This window comes from Daphnia magna, linkage group LG3 (genome assembly GCF_020631705.1).
Source record: "Daphnia magna isolate NIES linkage group LG3, ASM2063170v1.1, whole genome shotgun sequence".
In the NCBI taxonomy this organism is placed as follows: domain Eukaryota; kingdom Metazoa; phylum Arthropoda; class Branchiopoda; order Diplostraca; family Daphniidae; genus Daphnia; species Daphnia magna.
The window spans coordinates 9,233,043-9,255,136 of NC_059184.1; the positions used below are offsets into that span (position 1 = coordinate 9,233,043).

A 22,094-nucleotide genomic window follows, 5' to 3' on the forward strand; every position below is an offset into this window, starting at 1 on the left:
CCGTAGACGACGATAGGTTTCAATTATTTTGTTACAGAACCAAATGCTAAACAGTTTGTATTATTAGTCTAATGAAGTCTAGTAATAAATGGTACTGAAGCGTATTTTTCTCGATGTTTATAGCAGTATTTAAAAAATTAGCTCTTAAAGAACACATAATTTCTGTATTATTATTTATTTTCATTTTTGCCATTTGAAAATTTAAAACTAGTGGACGCTGGAAAAACATATAGGAAAAAGCTCAGGGAAAAAGGTTGTATCATCGCCTCTTCAATACAACTTGACGGTAAGTGTAGTCTTGCGGCTTCGGGTACCAGCATTACATCCTGTAGTAAGGGGAAGTGGGTGAGACATCGAGTGTCAGTAGAGTTTTGACTCTTGCATAGGCGACTACCGACTAGCCGGTAGCCTACTCCAAGCATAACGATTCATTCTTCGTCAGCGAAGCTATTCAAACGCACAGGTCTGGAAATTGTGCCGAGTGTAGTTACGTCACGCGGTGGCAGTGCCAGGGACGTGTGAATACCAGCGCTTAACAATTATTCAATAACGATACAGTAATGGAATGTCACCACTCAATAGCGATCCGAAAACGTGGCAACATCTTCTAACCCACGCAACGCGTACCTGAACATTGGAATTACGTTCCAGCTAAATGGTTGCCAATTTAATTTGTGAATACTGCATATAGACCTAGCTGCTACACGTTTGTGCATCCCTACTGGAGGCCGCTGGAAAATTCGAAAAAAAAAAAAAAAAAAAAGGAACGCATTCAATAAAAGTTCCCCAAACGACCTGGAGAATCTGAGAATATCTTCTGTTAAATCACGTAACCGAGAACATTGAGAGAAAGATCCCTTTTTAAAAGCTAGTTCAAAGTCTCTAGCTGGCCTATATATAATCCAATCTGCCTGATTTGATTGGAGTTCAAGTCAAAAGCCTACGGATAAGAGACCGGAATATCAATGGACCATTATTCCTTTTTTTTTTTTTTTTGTCCGCGTATACTGATCTAGCCAAGAGTAGTACAAGAATAGCACTGTACCAGTGGGCCCGATTATACTGAAAGTAAGGGAAAGAAATGTCATAGCGCAATCAATCACAATCTTCAGAGTCAACCAAATCGCTAGTGGTTTCCGTGTTCCGTGTTCAGTCAAATTTGTAAGTCTATTGGGACTAAATTTAGTTGTCTTATTTTAGAGTCTTCGTGGAAGCAATCGAACAAAGAATTTATTTGTCGTGAACGTGTTCCAACAGTGGGCATACAGGCCTATTATCATCTGTATACTGCCTACATCCTAACGGCTTCGAACACCTCCTGTGGTTCCAGCTTTCTTCAATGCAGCTGCAACGGACGGCGATGGAAGTCTTCCCCCTTTTTCATCTCTTTTTAGTGATGTCTTTCACAGGTAAAACGGCAACATTTTCTACTTGGGTTTAACGTTGAACGAAGGCTAAATATTTACTAGAAGTCATCGCATTGCATCGTATAGTGTGTGAAACATAATTAATAGATGAAGTTAATGTGAGTGGAATCGCGTGTATAGGATATAAGGAGGGACGGACGACAGCTGTTGTTTTTCTTGTTGGCCAGTTTCATTTTCTGTTACGCATCAGTTGGAGAAAAACATATAGCCTATATTACGCTGGCCCGGGCCTTGTCTCTTTTATAATTTACTGTAGGATACAGAAAGGAATTTTTTAATGAATAGTTGAGCAATAAATAAAATATCAACCCTGGTCCACTAGGTCCAAAATCCATAGAAAAAACTTGAATCATCAAAAAGATCAAACTCGATTTGTGATCAAATTTGTAAGCACCTGAAAAAAAAACGCGATGCCTGCGTAACTGGCTACTTAATTTTCTCTAGCCAGGCTTCGCACTTTGTTCCCACTTCTATCAGCCAGTGATCCCATTTGAATAAATTAACGTATTACTAACAAATTTAAAATTAATAAACTACTGACTACTGTTATTCGGGCTTTTAATATAGTCGACAACTCTCCCTCCATAACATTCTACAAAGACGCCAATGCCTTCTATTGTTGTCTGCTGTCAACACGCTTTCTTTTGCATCACCGATTTCTTTCCTGTAGCCTACAAGAAAGAAAAAAATTAGGTTTTAAATCAGATCTAGTTCTTATGTGAGCAAGCCTTCATACAAGAAAGCAGAATTTTAGAAATAAAACATCGGTTAAGAACGGGGGAAGCCATTAGGGAGTGGGTTGACAAAATGTTTAGGCTACATCCCTCCGTGAATCAATTGCGATAATTCAACCTCACTACAAATAGATGCGAGTAGATGATTTTCATGGCAGTTAAAGGAGAAAGTCGAGAGAAGGGAATTGAAATTCGGATTTGATAAGCTTTTATACGGATCACTGTCACACACAAAAAATCAGCCGCTTACTTAACTAGATAATATTATTACGATTGTTACTTTAAATAAACAAATTGAGATTAGTAAAAGTTTCAGTAGTAAGTTACTTTAAAGCACTAAAAACAGCCCAAAATTCTAAAGCAACAAAACGTGTTTAAAATGGTCAAGTGAAAAATACTGTTGCTGTAATGGACTCAGGTTGGATACTTGCGTGGGCTAAGTCGACAATTATATACACTTTTGGTTAAACCTATTCACAGCAGGTGTAGTGATAGAATAACTCACGAGCACCAACACTTGTAATCGGAGGCTTACAGCATGTATAGCCCTTAAGCTATAGGGGAACCATTTTTTATTGCGTTTGCAATGAAACCTTCATATGCTTAAAGAAAATAAAGTACTTGTTCAGCGCACTCAGTTAATTTTTAATGACGAAACCAGCTAATTAATATTGAATTTTGAATAAAAATTGCGGTTAACATTCGATGAACTATTTCATTTTATTCTATATTTTATAAGGTAGCCTATAGTAACAAGAAAAATCTTCCTAAATCAAATATATGCTTAGCTACAGTTTACCGCAGCCCCACCATGTCTTAGTTCGTTTACACACATATTTATGGGGACCCTTTCAGCCATACTGTGTACAGTTTTGATGCCTATTAATAGCTTACTAGGTGCTGTAGTTTAAAAGAGAAGCAAGAAAATAATACTAGCATTTCATCGAAATGAAAACCTTAAGCTATAGCGCTTGTAGGGGATTGGCTTGTATGTTTTTCTCCGAAAGTGTATACATATGCGCGTTCTATGCGAATGAGTTATCCTTACGTCGATATTTGAAGTGCTATTTGCCGTTATATGCATAAACGTAGCCTATAGTAAATGAACGCTTGAAAATTCTTGTAAAAGTAAGCAAATAGTAGACCCCTTTTTGTACAAGCCTTAATACTGGCAAACAAATAGGGCGTGTCAATGAAACTTTGTTTCGTATATAGTACTTGGAAACAAGGATACACTTAAGCGCTAATATTGGTGACTTGCACTTGTAAAAGCTGGTAGATCGAGCGAAAACTTGAAAACAAACATAAAGTGAACCAGATAATGTAACTGAAACTTCAATGCTATTAAATAATTCATTATTATTTATTGTACATTCTAACCAAATTCGAACTAGACCTATACTGTAGATCTATATGCCTATTTAATTTCACCGCATCACGCATGGCTGGTGTCGTCACTTAGGCTACACTAAGTCAGCACACTTCGCTGTGAGATAGGTCCAAGCCGCAATCGTCACGAATGAACATTGTTCATCATTTAAAGCAGCCTTATCTTTTGTTTCACTCTTCACTGACTCGCATGAAAAATTTAATTAAATCTTTCTTTTTAGCGTAACGTCCTTCAAAAACGGAGAACTCTGTTAGACCCTTTCGCAAGGGTGAGATGTATATAGGCTCTGCGGAAAGATAAATTTAGGAACGTTGACAACTTCGGTTCCAATGCACAAATTTTGGAAAAAAGAAATGCAATCCAATTGAAAGTATTTCTAGGGTACTTGCATTTTTACCGATAGGCCTATATCGCTTTTTTCTCAGTCAATTAAGTCAACTACCCAACTGTGGATGTTATACATAGCCTATTGCATGTACTGTATATGGTCCTTATATTTTGTAGAAGCACTTTTACGAAAGAAAAAAACAGGAAAGAAACGGAGTGAATTAGGCTAGCATTATTTCAGTTTTTTACTTTTCAAAGTTAACAAGCAGTCGAACCAAAAAGGGTTTTTTAAAGGGACTGAGGACTCGTCACGCAAGGCGAAATATTATCAGACAAAGTTTATAATTCCATATAGTTTCCTGTTTTGTTCTATAGCTCTCTGAAATGTCTGATGTATCAGACTCAAAATCAACTTTTAAAGGTGGGGTATAGAGTGAAGGAAATCTGGATGAGGACGAGAGTCAAACTTTCAACAATCGCGCAAAGTCCGAACACGAGGAGTGTGACCCGTGAAATGACGGCTTTTCATTTATAGTACAACACAAATGGCCGTTTTCACCAAGCGTGAAGCAGGAGATGCCAGAAAGTTTGACTCAGTTTCATGTGCAGCATAACCTTTGATCAAATCAAAAGATGAACAGAAAGAAAAGAGTGGGCTAAGGAACGACGTTTTCTTATAGCCCATATACTTTGTCTTTTCAACTTTTTAATGATGGAATGTTCGACTATTTTCAGTTTATGTTTTAGTGCTACTGCACGTCCGAATAAACCCGACGAGCGAACATATTAAATTGAGAGCAATATAGGATGCATAGTAGGGACTATGGGCAGAGGTCGATGATTGCGTGCTGTAACAAGACTGTATACCAATTAGTGAAATGGTGAAAGCGTTCCAGGCCCACACAATAAATTTTGTACAAGTATAACAAGGTTTCATAGGTCATTAGCCGTCGGTAGCCATTTAACAGCTGTTTGGACAGCGGTTATTATCGCTCAAACTGCTAATTCACAAAGGCAACGACTCAGTTTTGGCATATTAGAGGGCCTATATGGGTGCAACGATCACATTTTCAGTTCATGTCAAAACTCCGAAAAAGCCAGGACGTCTCAATTCCCAAGTGCTTGCAGTTAGTGATTAGAAAACTGGCTTACCTCCCATATCGTCGCTGCCCTTGTTCCTTTGGGAGGAATAAAGCAATTTTTACCACCGTGAAGTTTCTTTTCTTTTTCTTTTTTCTTGTTTTTTTTTTTTTTTTTTGTGCATTTATTTATGGATAGATTGTCTATAGCCTACCTATATGAATACACAAGAATGACAAGGGCGGTTCGTCATTTAGCAATATTTATCAGAGTTCTATTACTCCTATACAACTATATATATAGTAGCCTACCTATGATGACTTCGTTTTGTTATGGCTGCCAGAGTCAATTTACTGCCAACAATCCATTGCTAAAAAACAAACATCCCTTGACATTCAACATTATGGTTAATGTTGACCAACGATTTTATGGTTCCGCATGTCAATCCATACTACCATAATTTTAAAGGCCACAGTTCTTATAAATTTTGCAAACTCCAAATGTGATGCTTAGATTAAAAGGATAGCAGCGTAGACAACTTGGTATATATAGAAACTCAGTTATCTAATGGATTGCTCATCGAAAAAAAAAAATAATAAAACGGTTTTGTGCAGCATTATATATGTACTAATACAAGAAGTATTTGACTGCGTGCTGTTCATGAAGGTGGCCTTATACACCTCTGTTTCGTTGGTTGCTCGCATCTTATCGCGCCGGTATGCCAATAGGATTGTTTTTTTTATACACGTTAGGGGTCTATAATACGATGTTTGTGATGCTTCCTTTCAACCAACCATTCACGCTAATGAAAAAAAAAAATAATAAATATATATATATATATACATCATATATCAGTATGTATAACAAACAATAAGAAACCAAGAAAACGACAAGACGCAATGTTGCAGCCCGTTGCTCCTTATAGGTCTACTGCGTTATTCTATCTGACTCCTGGTGTAGCAAATACATTTCTTATGTTATGATAACATTAACTTATTCGATTCTTGATAGAGGAAAATATTATTTACCACTATATAAGAACTTAGGTAGGCTATCACTTAACCATAGCTATATGGTTCATTAAAACGCTGGTGGCCTTGTTCCTGATCTGATTTCTGTGTATTTACTATATCGGTGGCCATAGTCTATATTAGCTACATATAGGCTAACAATCAAACAATTTCATATGGCGACAAAATACACCTTCAGTTAAATAGTAGGCTATACTGTAATCTTTACACTTTCGGTCAATCAATAGCCAACATCAATATTATAACCAGAGTAGGTAATATATTCCCTCTACAATTAGCCTTATGATTTCTGCTATTGACCTATGCTGGCAATGAGCATATTATAGTTATATTCAAATAATATAATATAAATGTTGGAAATGGTTTCCGATGGCGCAATTGGCGCAAGTAACTTGCTCATGCTTGCTCATGCTTGCTCACGGCCGTAGCCTTATAACGTTGAATTCAAGGACATTTAGACTATGTGCTGCTTCTTAACTCCGTCGGCCAACCGAAACTCTTTCAAACATTTCTGCTGCTTTACACTCCACCCTATACTCTACACGGTTGGCTAGCGCCAGGCGTTGCGTTGAAAGGAAGAAGCGGAAAGAGACAAAAGAAGCGATATCTGAATAGAGAACAACAAGGACAAAGAGACATGCATAGGACTGCTTACATGTACACCAAATAGCGGCTTGCTTTTTTTCCCCTTTCCTGTCCATTTTTGTGTTGTTAATATATTTTTGAAACTCGTCACGAGAGATTGCACCCAGCACATCTACAGACAATTGGTTTTTGTTTAAATGAACGAGGTATCGGTTGACTTTTGACTGCAATCGAAAACAATTCAAGAATAACATATACAGGAGACCTAATAGTAGTAGCGAGACTATCCCCTTCTGAAAGATGTACAAGCATAGAGCTCAATTAGGCGAGATGCGAATATTAGTCTATACAACAGCAGCTTCTAATACCTTCCGTGAACAGATCATTTTGCTAAACTTTGTATGTGTTATAATGTCCCTTTCAGATTTTTTTAACTCTAAATTTCCATGACATCCTAATTTTATTTAGCATTCAAAGATTTTTCATTTCATAAATTAAGAAACCACCTGTAAATCGGTTAGTTATCTTCGGGCCGGAAACCGCGAAAAGTTTGTCATTCATCCGAGGTAGCCTATAGTCTAGAACTCAAAATTGCGATTCATTGTCAGTGTCATTCATCTTTTTGTCTCATAAATTGCTATGGGTAGGTAACATTTGCTATAATCTTTGTTTGTAGTATATTACTATTGCTGCTAATAGTATTTTAAAACCAGAAAAAAACAAAAAAAAACAAAACAAAACAAAAACAAACAATGGAATGTTTAATCTAGCCTACTATCACTGGTGCATTTATTTTTTTTTTGTCTTCCAGGTTTTACGTGGTAGGCAAGAAAGTTTTCATTAATTTATCGTAAGCGTGTGATATTAATGTACTGTTTTTCCCATCTTTTCATTCATTTATTATGACGTATAGACCATATAATAAAATGAAATTAAAACTGGAGGCTATAGGAAGAATTATTATTAATTAGTTCTAAAAGTAAAGCATTGAATGCTACGTCTTGAATCACGGTGATTCGTTCAAGACCAAAGAGTTGAGTTCGCAAGTTTATCGTCGAACTCAGGAGTTTGGTAGGTATTTTGTATCGAGAAGCCCAAAAAAAAGTTACATTCACAAGAAGATAAGTGAGCTGTTACGAGCTAATTAGCGATGCATAGCAACTTCGTTCCCTGAATCATTTTCAGCGAATAGTAAAGTGAACATTTGAACGATCTATATAGTGGCAACCATATCGATCGTGAATTAAAATACAAACCCTGAATTCTTCCTTTTTGAAATTTCATGACAATTTCTATGTACGCCGCACGACTTTCTCAGAAACGAACGACAATATCTACGTGGGCATATATATATTTCCTTATGGAAAATAAGGAAAAGCTATAGCTTACTACTTCCAAGTCAGATATTATGCTCATTCATATTGCCAGCAGTCATCGTGATCACCTTGGATTTCCTGTTCGCAAGGCCTGTAACCATGCTTTTTAAGAGCATTTGGTTATGTCACTTCGCATTTTACCTTCGTCACACAACGATTGAAGCGAGAAGAATCAGTTCATTAGTGGCATGATGACGCATGAGTCATACTCAGTGAGGTTTGCCGGTTCCGCACTATCATAGACCACACGTGGTTTCTTTACATCTATTTCATTACGTTCGTAAACCATTGTACAACATTAACAGCACGTTAAGCAATGGTCAACGTACTCAGGGTTGGATTCTTGCAGGCAATGCCTCACTGTCGTGGTTGGGGCATCAGGCAAGCAATTGTTTGCCTCTAATAGATTGGATGTATTTGGTCAAATGCGAATGACAAAAACTCAAGTCACGCAACATCACAATCAAAGTAGAAGCTCAACATTAGCAAAGATGAAATTGTTTGTTAACTATACAGCAATAACCAGAATAAAGGCCGTAGTGAAAAGCGAAGAAAACAACTCGTGCACTTTGAGTTAAGATTCGTTACACCGGTCTTTCAGATTTACATGTCCGTGTGAATTTCTAAACGCGGCCTTCTTAAGAAATCGGAAGCTAGCGTTCCGCAACCCAGCATTTTCAGACGCTTATTCACTATTTTACAATGTCAAAATAACACATGTAGCCTAACGTAAGGTTATAAAAGGCTGTGTGCGCTAAAGCAAAACAATAAATATAGACAAACATAAAAAAATATGCAGGCCTACTAAAAAAAGGTGAAAAACGTTAGTTTTTATTTTTCTCTTTTTGTTTTTATTCTAAAGGAAATTGCAACGACGACTATCCATCGTTTGTTCGAACCAAGGGCTATAAAAGGCAATAATGCTAGTTCTATATAATTTAAGACAAAACAACCAGGTTGATTGCCAAAGGACGAATTCCGGCCATTATTCAAAGCACCGTCCTCACTCTCTCATTTAAGAATCGTGTACCCGAATTCGTGATTCAGTTCTTTTCACGCACCATAACCAAATAACGATATGTATAGTAGCAAAAATGTGATGCCAATTTAAACTTCCAATTATTTTTTTCCTTTAGTAATTTCTTTACTTATAATTTGTTCGGCCCTGTATATAGCCGTGTGCGTGTGGTTTAGGGGTGGAATACGTTGGTTTGAAAACTTCTCTTTCCGATTAGTAAAACTTCATCCATCCTACAATATTGAGGTTTGTTGTAATGTAACAATGGCTGTATATGAAGGCGATTCGCTTAACTTTCTCGTGAAAAAGATACACATCTGGGGATAATGTAACTTAAATTGTAGAAATTATGCGTGGATGATGTTTGAAACTCTTGACACACCCTCGTTTGAATCAAACTGAGGCTGACAAAACACAAATAGGAAAAGAAAAACTCCAAAGTTGACGTCACTATAGAACGTGTGACTCATTTACGACATCCACCCGATTCTGCTTGACTGCTCTCCCTCTGCTCTTCCTCCACCTCCCCCCCCCCTCTCTCATCACTCTCGGATCATTTCCTGCCTCGATTCCACCCTTGCTTTCGATCCCCTCCTCCAAGTCCTCCTACCCACTCGTCCTCTATATATTGCCCGTGCGCAGTCATAACAGCCTAATGGTTGTTCAAGCCAGCAGCGAAGAGAATTTCAGATGGCTTCGATGCGGATGGTTTCATTTTAAGTCCTATATATACAGGACACGGTACGTATATAGGCTACATACAGTAGAGGGTTTCCACCCAATGTACAATACATGTAGGACCTACTGTAGGCATTTCTATACTATTTGGTAGTATACAAAATATGTTGAAATGTACTAAGCAGCAGGGTAGAAATTACTTGACGGATGTCGAAAGCGGACTCGTCGTTTACGTTATTTTATTTTTATTTTTCCAGTCGCCTTCCACTAATGCTTCAAAAGCAGACTGGTGCTTTGCTATAGGCTACTAGATTACAGAACGATGACACCATGTTCGTACGTTCACATCAACTCACATCTTCTTCCTACTTTGTTCGTTCAGCAACAAAATTGCCGCGACGGCTTATAATTTTATGCTCAATATTAATTTATACCCCGTGAACAATCGCAAATCGGATTACACGTCACCGTTGGTAATCCATCGATTGACCACGTTTACCACATTTTGAAAACCAAAATCCTTTCAAATGTTCAACACTCGAACAAAGAGCCAGCGATGCGCGTTGGGAAAAAAAAAAATATATAAATTTAGTTTATCGAAATTATATAAAAGAAAATATGCGCCTTTGACTGCTGCTGTATATATTAGAAACAGTCTGCGAAAGCAAATCGTGTTTCTTTTCTGATCGAATAAGGATATAAACACGTAGGCCTATCGAAAGTATATATATAGGCTATTGATGGCTTGTTTGGCAAATACGCGATCCTCGATGAAAATGCCTTTATAACCTGGGCGCAATTAAGTTATTGCAAACTGTAGACCTTAAATCCATTTGTAAGGCATCAAAACTGTATAGCCTATATAAGAACAACAAATAGGGTTTTCAATTTTCTATGCTATAGTAGAGTTTCCTAATACTGCAAAACATTGGCAGAATGCCATAGAAGGAAATTAACGGAACGTTTCACAAGCATCTTTAATCTGAAACTGTTTTTGCTATAAAAACCTATAAGGCCAAATGTGTTATTAGCTACTGGTTATTTGATTGCTGCATGTGATAATCATGGCTCAAGCGCATATTTTCTTTCTCGTCCATAACAGCCGATAACAACACATCGTTGATGAATCCAATTTTTGTATTACGTTTCTCAGGTGGGGCTTTGGCTCTGAAGATTGTACAGGTGAAAGTCCCACTGGCGGCATTAATAGGTCACAGTGTTCAGCTGGAATGCATCTATTCATTGGATGGGGATTCACTCTATGCTGTGAAATGGTACCGCGGAGTCGACGAGTTTTACCGCTACGTCCCCGCTGAAGAACCACGTGCCACAGTTTTCAGTCTAAATGGAATAGAGGTTGATGTAAGTCATTTTTGTTACTTATATATAAGCGCGTGAAATATCGTGTTTTCTTAACGGGAATATTTATTTAATTACCGCGATGTAAGAGGGAAAGAACCAGTGTGAATTTGACGCAAGATTTTGCTTTTCGGCATATCAGCAAAAATAGCTAACCCCCGAAATTAACCTATTTAAAACATTGATAGTTTGGATTCCTAAATATAGTTAATCTGGCTCATCACTGATGTCTACTTTTATTGTGAACATGTGAACGTAGACGTGTTCATAATATTCTTGTACATGTTAATTATATCCAGTTCAACATAATCTTTACTTAACAAGTGAAATAGCCTATCTATTGCACAAGAAATTTATATTGGAGCCTTTTAGTTCGAACGTACATTTTTTCCCCTTCTTATGCAATCTTTTTTTATTTAAAACAAACCATTAGAAATATCAGCAGGGTTATAGATCAAAGGCGGCATCTATAGCAAAGAAACGGACAAGATCATAGAACAAATCTATACATAGACGATTTCGTTTATTGTCTTTAGGCAAAATCCTTTCATCCACTTAGAGGATTCCATTTTGATGCTGTTCCACAATATGTTCAACGTAGACTAATCTAAAAATAACGCAATGTAAGACGTAGGCTATATCGTGGGTTAAGGTTCTTTCTGTTTCTTGAAAAGGTCTTTCTGAAATGATTTCAGTACCATCGAGCGAGATTTCCGCTCTTCCACGTAGCACCAGCAAAGCCAATGTGCAGCGCATATGATTCAATCATGCAATCACGCGTAGCCTATCTCGAATCACGCACATCCCACCAATATCGAATTCATGTCTGTATATGGCAGCCGACAACTCTTCCGACCAGCTCTTGACAGACCAAGAGCGATGACCAGCGGCATTCAAATTTCCAGCGCTCTTTTGTCGGTTGCGTGGCTTATTGTTTAAGCTGCCTGCAATGAGCCCTCCAGCGCCCTTGCGCATAGCTCCGAAGTATAGAGTTACAGTACATCACTACATGCCCCCCTCCCCCCACGCAAACGTATCTGTCATCTGGTACACATGCGTACATTCGAATCCGATAGGCGGCGAATGCCACATACCTGATGGAGTGACATGGCGAGTACAGCGTTGCTGCACCCTTCCGGATACCCCCCCTCCCTATTGCTTCAGCCAAAAATTTGTCCGTTTCGGTACCAGGAGCATTAAGTTCATTTAGAATCACTGCTGTGTATTTCCGGCTTATTGCATTACCAATTATTCAATTTTTTGGTGTTGTAAAATTGTTAACTTATAATACGAACTAACCTTTGATGTCTTTTAGGGAAACATTGTGTGTGCAGTACTATTGTGTGCATAGTTATATGACCACGATCTTGAAGATCGTATATGAATTCCGTAAAAGCCGATTTAATTCAACAAAATGCTGAGCCCACAAAACGAATTATGATAATTATAAAAGGTCATCAGGACAGCAACAGAATGCTGGCACCTACCTGAGAAAAAGAACTTAGACAATATTGGTGAAAAATTTTTTTATTTTGTTTATTTTGCGTTTAGAACGACATTATTGTTCGGTAGGCTAATGTAAAAGAGTTTTGTTCGTTAAATGAAGAGCAATGTTCTGCAAGGGTATAGAGCAATGTTCTGCAAGGGTATAGAGCAAACCATTATTCTTCAAATGGCGTAGTGATGTTGAGCGCCATCTTATTGATGATTCCACATTTCTTTTATATATATAGCTTGATGAATCAAACGCAAATCGATTGGTACTACGATCGATCACGGCAGAGACTGCTGGCCGCTTCCGCTGTGAGGTGTCGGCTGAGGCGCCCTCTTTCGAAACTGTTTCCGGTCACGCCGACATGACAGTAGTCCGTAAGTGTCATTATTCCCTTCCTTTTCTATGGCTTTGGCATTCTCTTCTTTTTCTGCTCTTTTTTTTGTAGCCTACGTGCGCATTATCAACCTTTGTCCTCAGTAGACCTATAGACCTATACTGTACGTCATTTTACGTTGCTAGGCTACTCTACATCTATTTCAGTTCCTTGTAGATCTAATTCTCTTTTTAACGCTCTTTGCTGCTGTTTCGTTCCTTTAGAAGTGCTTCGTTAGCGCTAGCGTTACTTGTCTACTTCTCCCTTGTTCGCTTTGCGAGGGGAAAAAGAATTACTTCATTCAAGAATCCTATGTACGAAAATAATATTTTAAATTAAATTATCAGACAGAGTGGGAGACTCGGGTGATAACGTTGAATCTTTTGGTATAAGAGTTGACCGGAGTTGACACTGAGCATAAATTCGAAGCAGGCAGATGAGACCACTTTATCCTATAGGTTGTCTTCTGTGTAATTTTTGATGGTTCTTTGGTATTTTAATTTTTCCTCATCCCTTTAAAGGTTCCCAATGACCGAGCAAAACTTCGAAATTATGTAACAAAGGAGTTTGCGGTAGCAAATTTTGTTGTCGATTTTGTTTCAGTTGGGTAATCTTTTATGATGGGAGTCATAAGGCAGCATGAAAAAACAACCTGTTCCCAACCGTTTTCAGCGTCATATTTAACGAACCTATATAAAACAGTTGTTTTATTACTTGTTTGAATTGAACAAGGAGAGGGACGAATAGAACAAATTGTTCGATAATTCGAGAAACTTTTTTCTTATCCGCAGAGCTTCCTCAACGTGGACCAGTCATCTCGGGAGGCAAACCCCGATATTCCGTGGGTGATCAAGTAGATTTGAATTGCACGTCAATGCGCTCTTCACCGGCCACAAACCTGACCTGGTACATCAACGGAGAACCGGTAGCTATCTCAATTTTCAGTGTGCCGTAAACAAAGCATGTAAAAAACGTCACCTCTTTTGGCTAAAATATTTGTCCGTATTACATCCTTTCGAGTGTGCCGCCGTCGTTTAAATCAAATGGTTTTATCCCTCCAGGCTGAACGGCATCATCTTCAGGTGTTCCCTATTGTCGAAGATATTGATGGCTTGGAGACTTCTATGCTAGGTCTTCATTTCACAATAAAAACGCGACACTTTCGAAAGGGCGACCTTAAACTTAAATGTACGGCCACGTTGGCGGCGCTTTACTGGCAGAGTAACGAAGCCAGCGCCGAACCAGATCGCCCTGTTCATCACCAGCGGTCATCCTCGTCTGAGGTTTATATGGATAGCAACAGCAGATCAACTTTGGCATCCGCAGCTTTCACTGTTCATTTTTTAGGTTCGTTTCTTTTCTTGTTTACCTATTATATGAAAAGATTTGAAAAAGTTAAAAATTAAATCATCTGTTTCTTTCTTTTTCATTTCTCTGTAGGGCAACTGCAACGATCCACTCTTTTGGTGTCCTTCACATTAGTGACTTTGATCTATTTTGTTAGTCTCAGTTAATTACAATTTCAATGCATTTTTTTTCAATATTCATGTACCTCGTACCATTTCAAGAGCTCTCCTTTTCTCATTCCACTTTCGAAATGAAATTGCACATTTAGAATTTTCTTTGATATCTCTAATTTGTAACCTAAGCTTCACAGTATAACTCACCTAAAGAGCGGACAACAGGAGGATGTTCTAAAACACGTAAAAAGGTTATCGTAAAATCAATTGTCTATACCCTGTACGTTACGTGACCTCTTTTCGGTTGAAAGAAAACTACGACACAAGGGGGACTATGAACTCCTGTGAAAGTTTCACATGCAAAAATCAGTTAGGAATATTGCTGTCGAAAATCAATTAGCGGTCACACACAAAAATTCATCCAATCAAATCATTAAAACTCTACAAATTTAAATTTCCTCTTCCCTATAGCTATTCAAATTTAGTTCTGACCAATTACCCCCCCCTCCCCTCCCCCTTTTTTTAAAAATATAAGCAGGCGTTTTCCATACAAGAAACTTAACCACTTCTGGCATGGCACGAATTTAGCCCCTGTTAAAAAGACTGGAACAGGAGGGCGTACCCGAATTTCGAGGAGCATCGTATCTTATTCACTTCAAAAATTTTACAAACATTTCGAAACTCGTAACTTCTTGTAAATAATAATATATATCGCCTCCATAAATTCTTGGCCAACAGTAAGTTGTAAAACATGTCATATTTCAATTTTTGAAGGCGCCAACAACTGTTTGTTTATCTAAGGTTGCAAAAGCCACGAGGCCGTGGATAACTGTATTTTTGCATCCTCAATAACTAAGATGATTGAAAGTGCTCGTTCTATTAAGTCGCAAAGAAAAGCAAAATAAGGGCAACACTAATTTAATAGCTAATTTCCGACAACGAAGTATAGGATGAGATTTTAAAAATAACTTGCACAATTTTATATTTTAAAATAAACACTGATTGCAAAAGCTTTGGTTAAAATCATATATAACGTGTGAGCTCTACAGTCTAAATTTTAACGGGATTAGGCTGAACAGCATTTACACATTCTACATCTCGTCATCCACTTTTGATCAGTATCTAAGAAGCAAGTTAACCAACACAAACTTAGACAGTTTATTTATTTATTTTTTTTTATTTTATTTTTTTTTATTGCTCCCTTCAAGAATCGCTTTAACCAGTTTAGGGTTAGCACACACACTGGAAAAATCCCTTCAATTCTTCTTTCCTGGTTAATTTGCATTTTCTTGGGTGTGCACTTCAACATGAACTTAATAAGAAAATTTCATCATATTGTCTAACTATACCATTGTTACCAGAATCTACCGCACCATGTCATATAAGTTTCTTACGTTTACTGAAAATATGAACACATGTACTGTATAATCCATTCAATATAGTAGCCAGATGTAAACAAAATAATAAGTGAAATGGACTCCATGGTGTCGTTACTTTTCAATTACATGTCCCAAATCTGGAAACTTCGTTTTAGTTTTATGAATTCAATAGATAAGACATCGGAAGAAAAATATAAATAATAAAAAAAAGCAATGCATTTATTAAAATCGAGATTTACAGACTCAACTGTAACTCAAATTGTCTTAGTCCGAAGCTGGGAGGGTTGTGGGGGGGTGGGGTGGGGGTGGAGGGGGTGTAAAGCTCGAAGGAATCTCGTGCACTTGAAAAAATAATCACCTTTTTTTCAGATAGAATTACAAATTAAAGAAAAAAAATACTTTACAGTAGAGGAGAGTGGGGGCAATTGAGACACAGGGCAATTGAAACAAAAATTGTTTCTCTCGCCGTATAAGAGGAATTTTCTTGAAAAAATTAGGGTTAATAGAATGAGGGGGTTTACAAGTTTAAAAAAATTTACGAGTTTTTTTATTCAAAACTTTTTAAGATATCTCGAAAATACTGTTTTTTGTTCTCCGTCTGTTAAATTTGCGTTTCAATTTTTTTGTTTTAACCCCTAAAACGTACGTTTTAGTAATAAAATTAGTTTCAGATGATTTGCAATTCATTTTTCTACAATTTAATGTCATTTAATTTTTCCCTGCACTCTTAAATAATTTTAAATAATTAAATGTAACGATGACCCTATTGCAGGGCAATTGAAACACTTTGTTTATAGGCTATTCCCTGTCTGCGAGTGGTTGCATTTTTTTTGCAAGTATTTGACGTAATTCATTTAAACAAATGTAAATCATTATGTTAACACAACTATAATACTTGTATTCGCTGTTTGGGATTTATTTAAAAAAGCATGTTGCTTAATTTTTTTTTTTTTATTTAATTATTTAAATATTTTAAACTAAATTACGATCTACTTTAAGCATATTTTAAAAATCTGTATATCGCATTGTACCTAATGGTAAAATTTGATCACACTAGCAGTTGTGGCTGCTGAGATATCGTGATTTTCATTTTATGTGGGTATGAAGAAGCTTCCTTATGGGAAAACCCACGTTGCAATTGCGTCGACACACCGTTTCAATTGCCCTGCTACCATGGCAATTGAAAAACTCGAAGCGACCTCAGTTTTTTACAATTTACTACTATTAAAATTAATCTTTTCTCATAAAAAAAAATATCAATTAGTAGCTGAGATAATAGACTACAATTCTATATAATTTTTATATTAAACTTTTTAGTTTTTTTTTAAAAAATACAAAAAACCAAAAAGTGTATCAATTGCCCCCACTCTCCCCTATGAATTACATATAGTTTTGCCAAGAAAATCATGATTCTTTAGTCCAAGAATCGCAAAAGAATCACTTATGAATTTGAAAACCAGCCATAATTATAGAATCTCGTGCACCTTGCCAAAGAATTATACATATTTTTTTTGTTTAACAGTCCATAATTTTGTAGCTATAATCAAATCAAATACCAATCTGTATAGCCTATCTATGGTTTATAGTAGACCTATTCGTTAAAACTGAAAAAAGTAGAGGAAATATAAAAAATTTAATTATTTGGTTTCGTACCGAATATAGATTATCAAAGCGAACCGGTATCTATAGCTTAAGGGGATGTTATGTCTTAAGTATTGAAAGTTTATTTCTGAAACTTATTATTATTTTTTTTTAAATATCTGAATAACGCAGTAGTCTATAAGGCTCTTTATATAGTAATAGTCTAACTTTGGCCACTTTTTCAAAAGAAAAAGGCCAGAAGTAGGACATCCCAAAGCACACACTAGAAATTTTTCCGTCGTGAGTTGTCACATAAGGTATAATAGGCAGCTATTCCGAAATTATCGATCCAGTAACTGTAGCGGCCTGTCGATTCATCAACTATAGGCCTAGCCGCAAATGGGTCCACTCCTTGTAGTAGTCTACTGAGGGATTTCTTATTGTAGGATTAATCTCAGAATTTAAAATTTGCGATCTGTAGGCCTATTCGTGCTCGCAAAAACTTGCAAATTAGCCGACGGCAGTTAACACCGTTTTTCTGGACTCGTTGTTCTGGACGCGTTAAGCACAAACAGCGGAAAGTGGAGATAGAAAACTATATTCGTAGCCTATATAGACTGAAGAGTTTGCGTTTTATTGACAAGCAACTTAAACAAAAAATTTCCTCTTGCGGTTGGCCGTAAAAGGCCATATTCAACGTAAAATGCCATTCAAACAGACATCCATACAGCGACAAGGATTTTGAACTACAACAGTGAAGACAAAAATTGGAGCACTGAATCACTGCTATATAAATGAAGGGCCGCCAGCAACGGGAAATACCAAAGACGTTTAAAATGTCTGTGGAAGATCCTCGGTATTGTGTAGCTAATTGCGGAATATCAGCTTAGCCGATTGCTGCTGGTTGAAGTATTGGCTGATGTGGACGCTGGCCAATATCTGTGGGTCGAGATTTTTAAAATCTCAGAGCTGACGTTGGGTTTACTTTTTAACACAATCCCTGCGACTATTTCGGAGTTGCATTAGCCATTTTTTTACATTTTTTTGTGATTCTTTTTTGTATATTTGAAAAGTTAATAGTTCTTTCAAAACGACGATGTTCCTTGGGGCTTTGATTTAATATTAATGGCAGAGCGTGCCTTATCTCACAACACGACTTCAGAAATGTCGATCTTCAGACGTGTCACTAATTAAACACGGCCAACTGCGTGCCCCGTTATACTGATAATCATGTATGTCATCAAGTTTCTCTGTGAACGAACTTTCCGTCATTGATCGTATCAGCTGTGAAACTGGATGCAATATTGTTCTGGACAGAGCAGCACTGTTCTGTGCGATTACAAAAACTCATCGTGATGGCATAAAAGAACCAGCACAACAAACGGCAAGCAATGGGGTATGACATACGTGAATGGGTGCCAATTAGCATTGTAAACAGTTCGTGCAGGTTCTTCTCCATTTTCTACTGTATAAAATTCAATACAGCAGAGACGGCTTTTCAAACGAACCAGGCAAGGTTTTTTAAAATGTCTTTCACAGTTACAACTATCCTCTAAAAATAGAACCTCAATGTTTAGTTATAACAAAGTTCAGACATGTTTTCGTGTTTGCCCAGAAGAGTTACTAATCAATTCATGACAACAAATAAGTTATTTATATAAGCATCAAGACCGCGATTGAGGAGAGGGTAAGGCGAACTCGGAGGCTTGGCAATTCCAAATTTACGCAATGCCACATTTGGCTAAGATGATTCGTTAATTTAGCCATAGGTTTAATGTTTTGTTTTAAAGTGATTCTTGACAGAGTATATGTGACATTTGAATCGGTTATCACCTCCCGGAGAAATTCAAAATTATGGCGAGAGAAACCAACATGGTTTCTCTCATACATACATTTACTCTCTTATACATACATCAAAATAAATAATTAAGTAAATAAATAAAACTGAGTAGGTGCAACAACATGTGGCATTTACAATTTTCCGAAAAAACACGACAGTTTATAAAACGGCAAATGTTTTTATGTAGTCTACAGAGATAAAAATTAATTCATGGATCATCTTGTTGTTTTTTGCTCGGACGACTTTTAAATTTTCTCGTATTAAACGACAAAAAAAAGTTAACGTTATCAGACAACGATCCATCTTTAGGCTATAGTCGACACGTAGGAAAAACAGCTGTTGTATAAGAGACAGACTTCAACCGCCTACATATATGAAAAACATTATATACATATTTGGTATTCTATCATTCTACACAATTGACAGGCAACTGCATAATTAAGAGTTAGGTTAGGCCTATGAAATTCATTTTGTGCTCGATTCGTTATTGACATCTGATGAGGAGCGAGAAAGGACGACCTAATGTAGATGTCAGTTTTGATACACAAATGCACATGCACAACCATCGCTTCTTTCCGTATTCACAACCTAACTATAGAATATTTCGTCGAGTGCCTAAGTGTGGGAATAAAGACATGCTGAATCGACAGTGTTCCTCATATTTATTTTATATATACCATCATGCTGTCCGTACTCTATAGCAATTTTGCAATATACCACTTCTGTATGTAGCCTATTTTGTCGTCTAATGATATCGATTACACAGTTGAATAAATAATAAATTTTCAGAATTTCGTTTTTCATAACTGTTCATTTCACCATTTCGTCTTCCAGACGTACAGACGCTTTCTGTTTCTGTATAATTTTTTTAAGGTACACTATATACGAAACGCCAATTTATGAATGCCAAATGTTCGATTTTATTCACTTTCTTTATATTTGTCGATTCAACCTTTATTTACTGTAAAGGTAAGCGAAAGCATTATAATAAAGAGAACCAGCGTTGGTTCTGTGGGAAACTTTTCATGTTCCTTGTGTATCCCACAGTATACATTTTGTCGCCTGGATATTAGCGGCGGGTATTTGAGATAACCTCTCGACCGGTTGCGTTGGTAACTTCTCGCTATCGTCTCTTCTTGAAAATGACCGACACTCTGTGGACATCAATGTCTCATAAAAAATGCAGCAGTGGAGAAAATTCCGCCATGACTTATATACAGAACACGAGCAACGACAAACGTGTAAAAATCCAATCGGCTAGCTGCCAATCATCGGCAACGTTTCACAAGACAGTTTATTAGATAGCTTATAGGAATGGGTCACTGAAATGTAGCCATCGCAGTGCCTACATGTCATGGCTATAGACTGTAAATCCCTGTTGACAAGTTTTTATTGCTTGCTTTTCGTTGTCTTGTTTACGAAACAGGAAACTCGATCACAGCGTGTGCGCTGGCCGCGCGTCATAGAGAGTAGTTTACAAGTTACATATTTGAACATTTAAAGATGGATAGTCCATTTATCGACTAGCCTCAGCCCCAAATGTTAAAACCATGTTCTGACAGAATCAGCCAGTGCGTGTTATACGATTTAAACAAGAACCACACCGATAACCTTACTACCTTTTTTATGTGGATTCGTGACAATGCGGCGGGAGGTTGTCAACTCGAAAAAATATTCGTACACCCCAATAAATTTAAGCAAAAAAGACGAAAAATATATGTTATGTTGCTGAAGTAAGTTGACAACTTTTATGTATCACTGTTAAAACGCATCCCACTTTTTCGTGGTTGCCAACCACAAAAAAAATAAACGTGGAACCCACCGAAAAAACGGGCATTGTACGAAAAATTGGTTTGGCAACAAAAATGTTGTACAATGAACCCCGAAAAATTCGAGAACCTACGGGAAATACGGAGAAACTACCAAATATTGTTTCGGAAACAAATTTCCGTAGTTTCCAACCATGAAAAATATGGATACCCTACAAATAATACGGTTAACCTACGAAATTGTGTTAGGCAATAAATTTGTCGTAGTCAGTAAACTAAAAAAAATACGGGGCACATACGGAAATGTGGTTGGCCAAAAATATTTCGGGGTTACAAACCACGAAAAAAACGGAGTACCAACGAAAACAACGGGTACCCTACGAAACTGTGCTTGCCAATTACTTTCTCGTAGTTACCCAACTACGAAAAATACGGTGAACCTACGAAGGTTCACGCAATATTTTTCGTAGTTACTACCCGTGAAGAATTTTAGCGCCCAAGATCCAAATCCATTCAAGTGAACGCATTTGCAATGCGATTTAAAATCATACAACGGACACATCTTCAAATTTAAAAGGAAGGGGGAAGAAAAAAACAAAGCAGCCACGGCGCTAAAATTTTTCGCGGCCCAAGAACTATTTTCCGTTCGAAAGCTGATGTAAAATTGCATTATTTATGGTTTCAATTAACACATTGTAAATAGCATGCATTATGGGGGGCAATTTGGCAATTCAAATTACGTTCCAAATAAACAATATGCAAAAACTTTCATCAGCCACCGCTAGATGGCCTGGATAAACTTGATACAAATCAACAACATTCAGTAAATAACAGATTTAAGCGTTGAGTAACATAACATGTAAAGATTTATTCAGAGGTTATCTTGTGTAAAATTCATTTTCGTAGGTTTTTGACGTAAAATACATGTGTTTACTTCGTTGACAGTTTGTAAGTCTTTACTTAATGACGTGTTCCGCTGATACAACATTTGATAAACGTTTAATGAGAGATATATTTATTTTTCTTTCTATATGTTAATGACGCCTGCAAGATGGGAAAGTCAACAAAATATGTCACAGAAAAAAATGAAATAATACCAATTCATGCAATGCAAATCATGACAAGGCATTTTTTCAAACGTCAAACACCGATTCTTTGTTATCTTATTTTCATGCATATACACCCAGTGATC

At 37.0% G+C, this 22,094-nt stretch overlaps 1 protein-coding gene across 3 annotated transcripts; it reads left to right on the plus strand.

Moving 5' to 3' along the window:
* The first annotated feature begins 374 nt into the window (after positions 1-374).
* Positions 375-14,490, plus strand: LOC116928466. 3 transcript variants are annotated; one of them, XM_032935557.2, is made up of 7 exons: positions 375-1,161; positions 1,258-1,409; positions 10,800-11,008; positions 12,739-12,874; positions 13,665-13,798; positions 13,935-14,220; positions 14,314-14,490. In XM_032935557.2, the coding sequence occupies exons 2-7, from the start codon at positions 1,340-1,342 to the stop codon at positions 14,385-14,387; spliced, it is 909 nt and encodes a 302-aa protein (XP_032791448.1). In that variant the 5' UTR covers positions 375-1,161; positions 1,258-1,339; the 3' UTR covers positions 14,388-14,490. The 3 variants fall into 3 exon arrangements, with proteins under 3 accessions (XP_032791448.1, XP_032791446.1, XP_032791447.1); XM_032935555.2 differs by having other exon boundaries at positions 375-1,068; positions 1,201-1,409; XM_032935556.2 differs by having other exon boundaries at positions 375-829; positions 1,201-1,409.
* Positions 14,491-22,094: the final 7,604 nt, after the last annotated feature.

What these genes read in the sequence shown, in the direction of transcription:
- LOC116928466 (XM_032935557.2), top strand. Translation starts at nt 1,340, where the DNA reads ATGCAGCTGCAACGGACGGCGATGGAAGTCTTCCCCCTTTTTCATCTC. An exon ending in TTTAGTGATGTCTTTCACAG is followed by an intron (nt 1,410 to 10,799) that starts GTAAAACGGCAA and finishes TACGTTTCTCAG; the next exon opens with GTGGGGCTTTGGCTCTGAAG. An exon ending in GGTACATCAACGGAGAACCG is followed by an intron (nt 13,799 to 13,934) that starts GTAGCTATCTCA and finishes TTATCCCTCCAG; the next exon opens with GCTGAACGGCATCATCTTCA.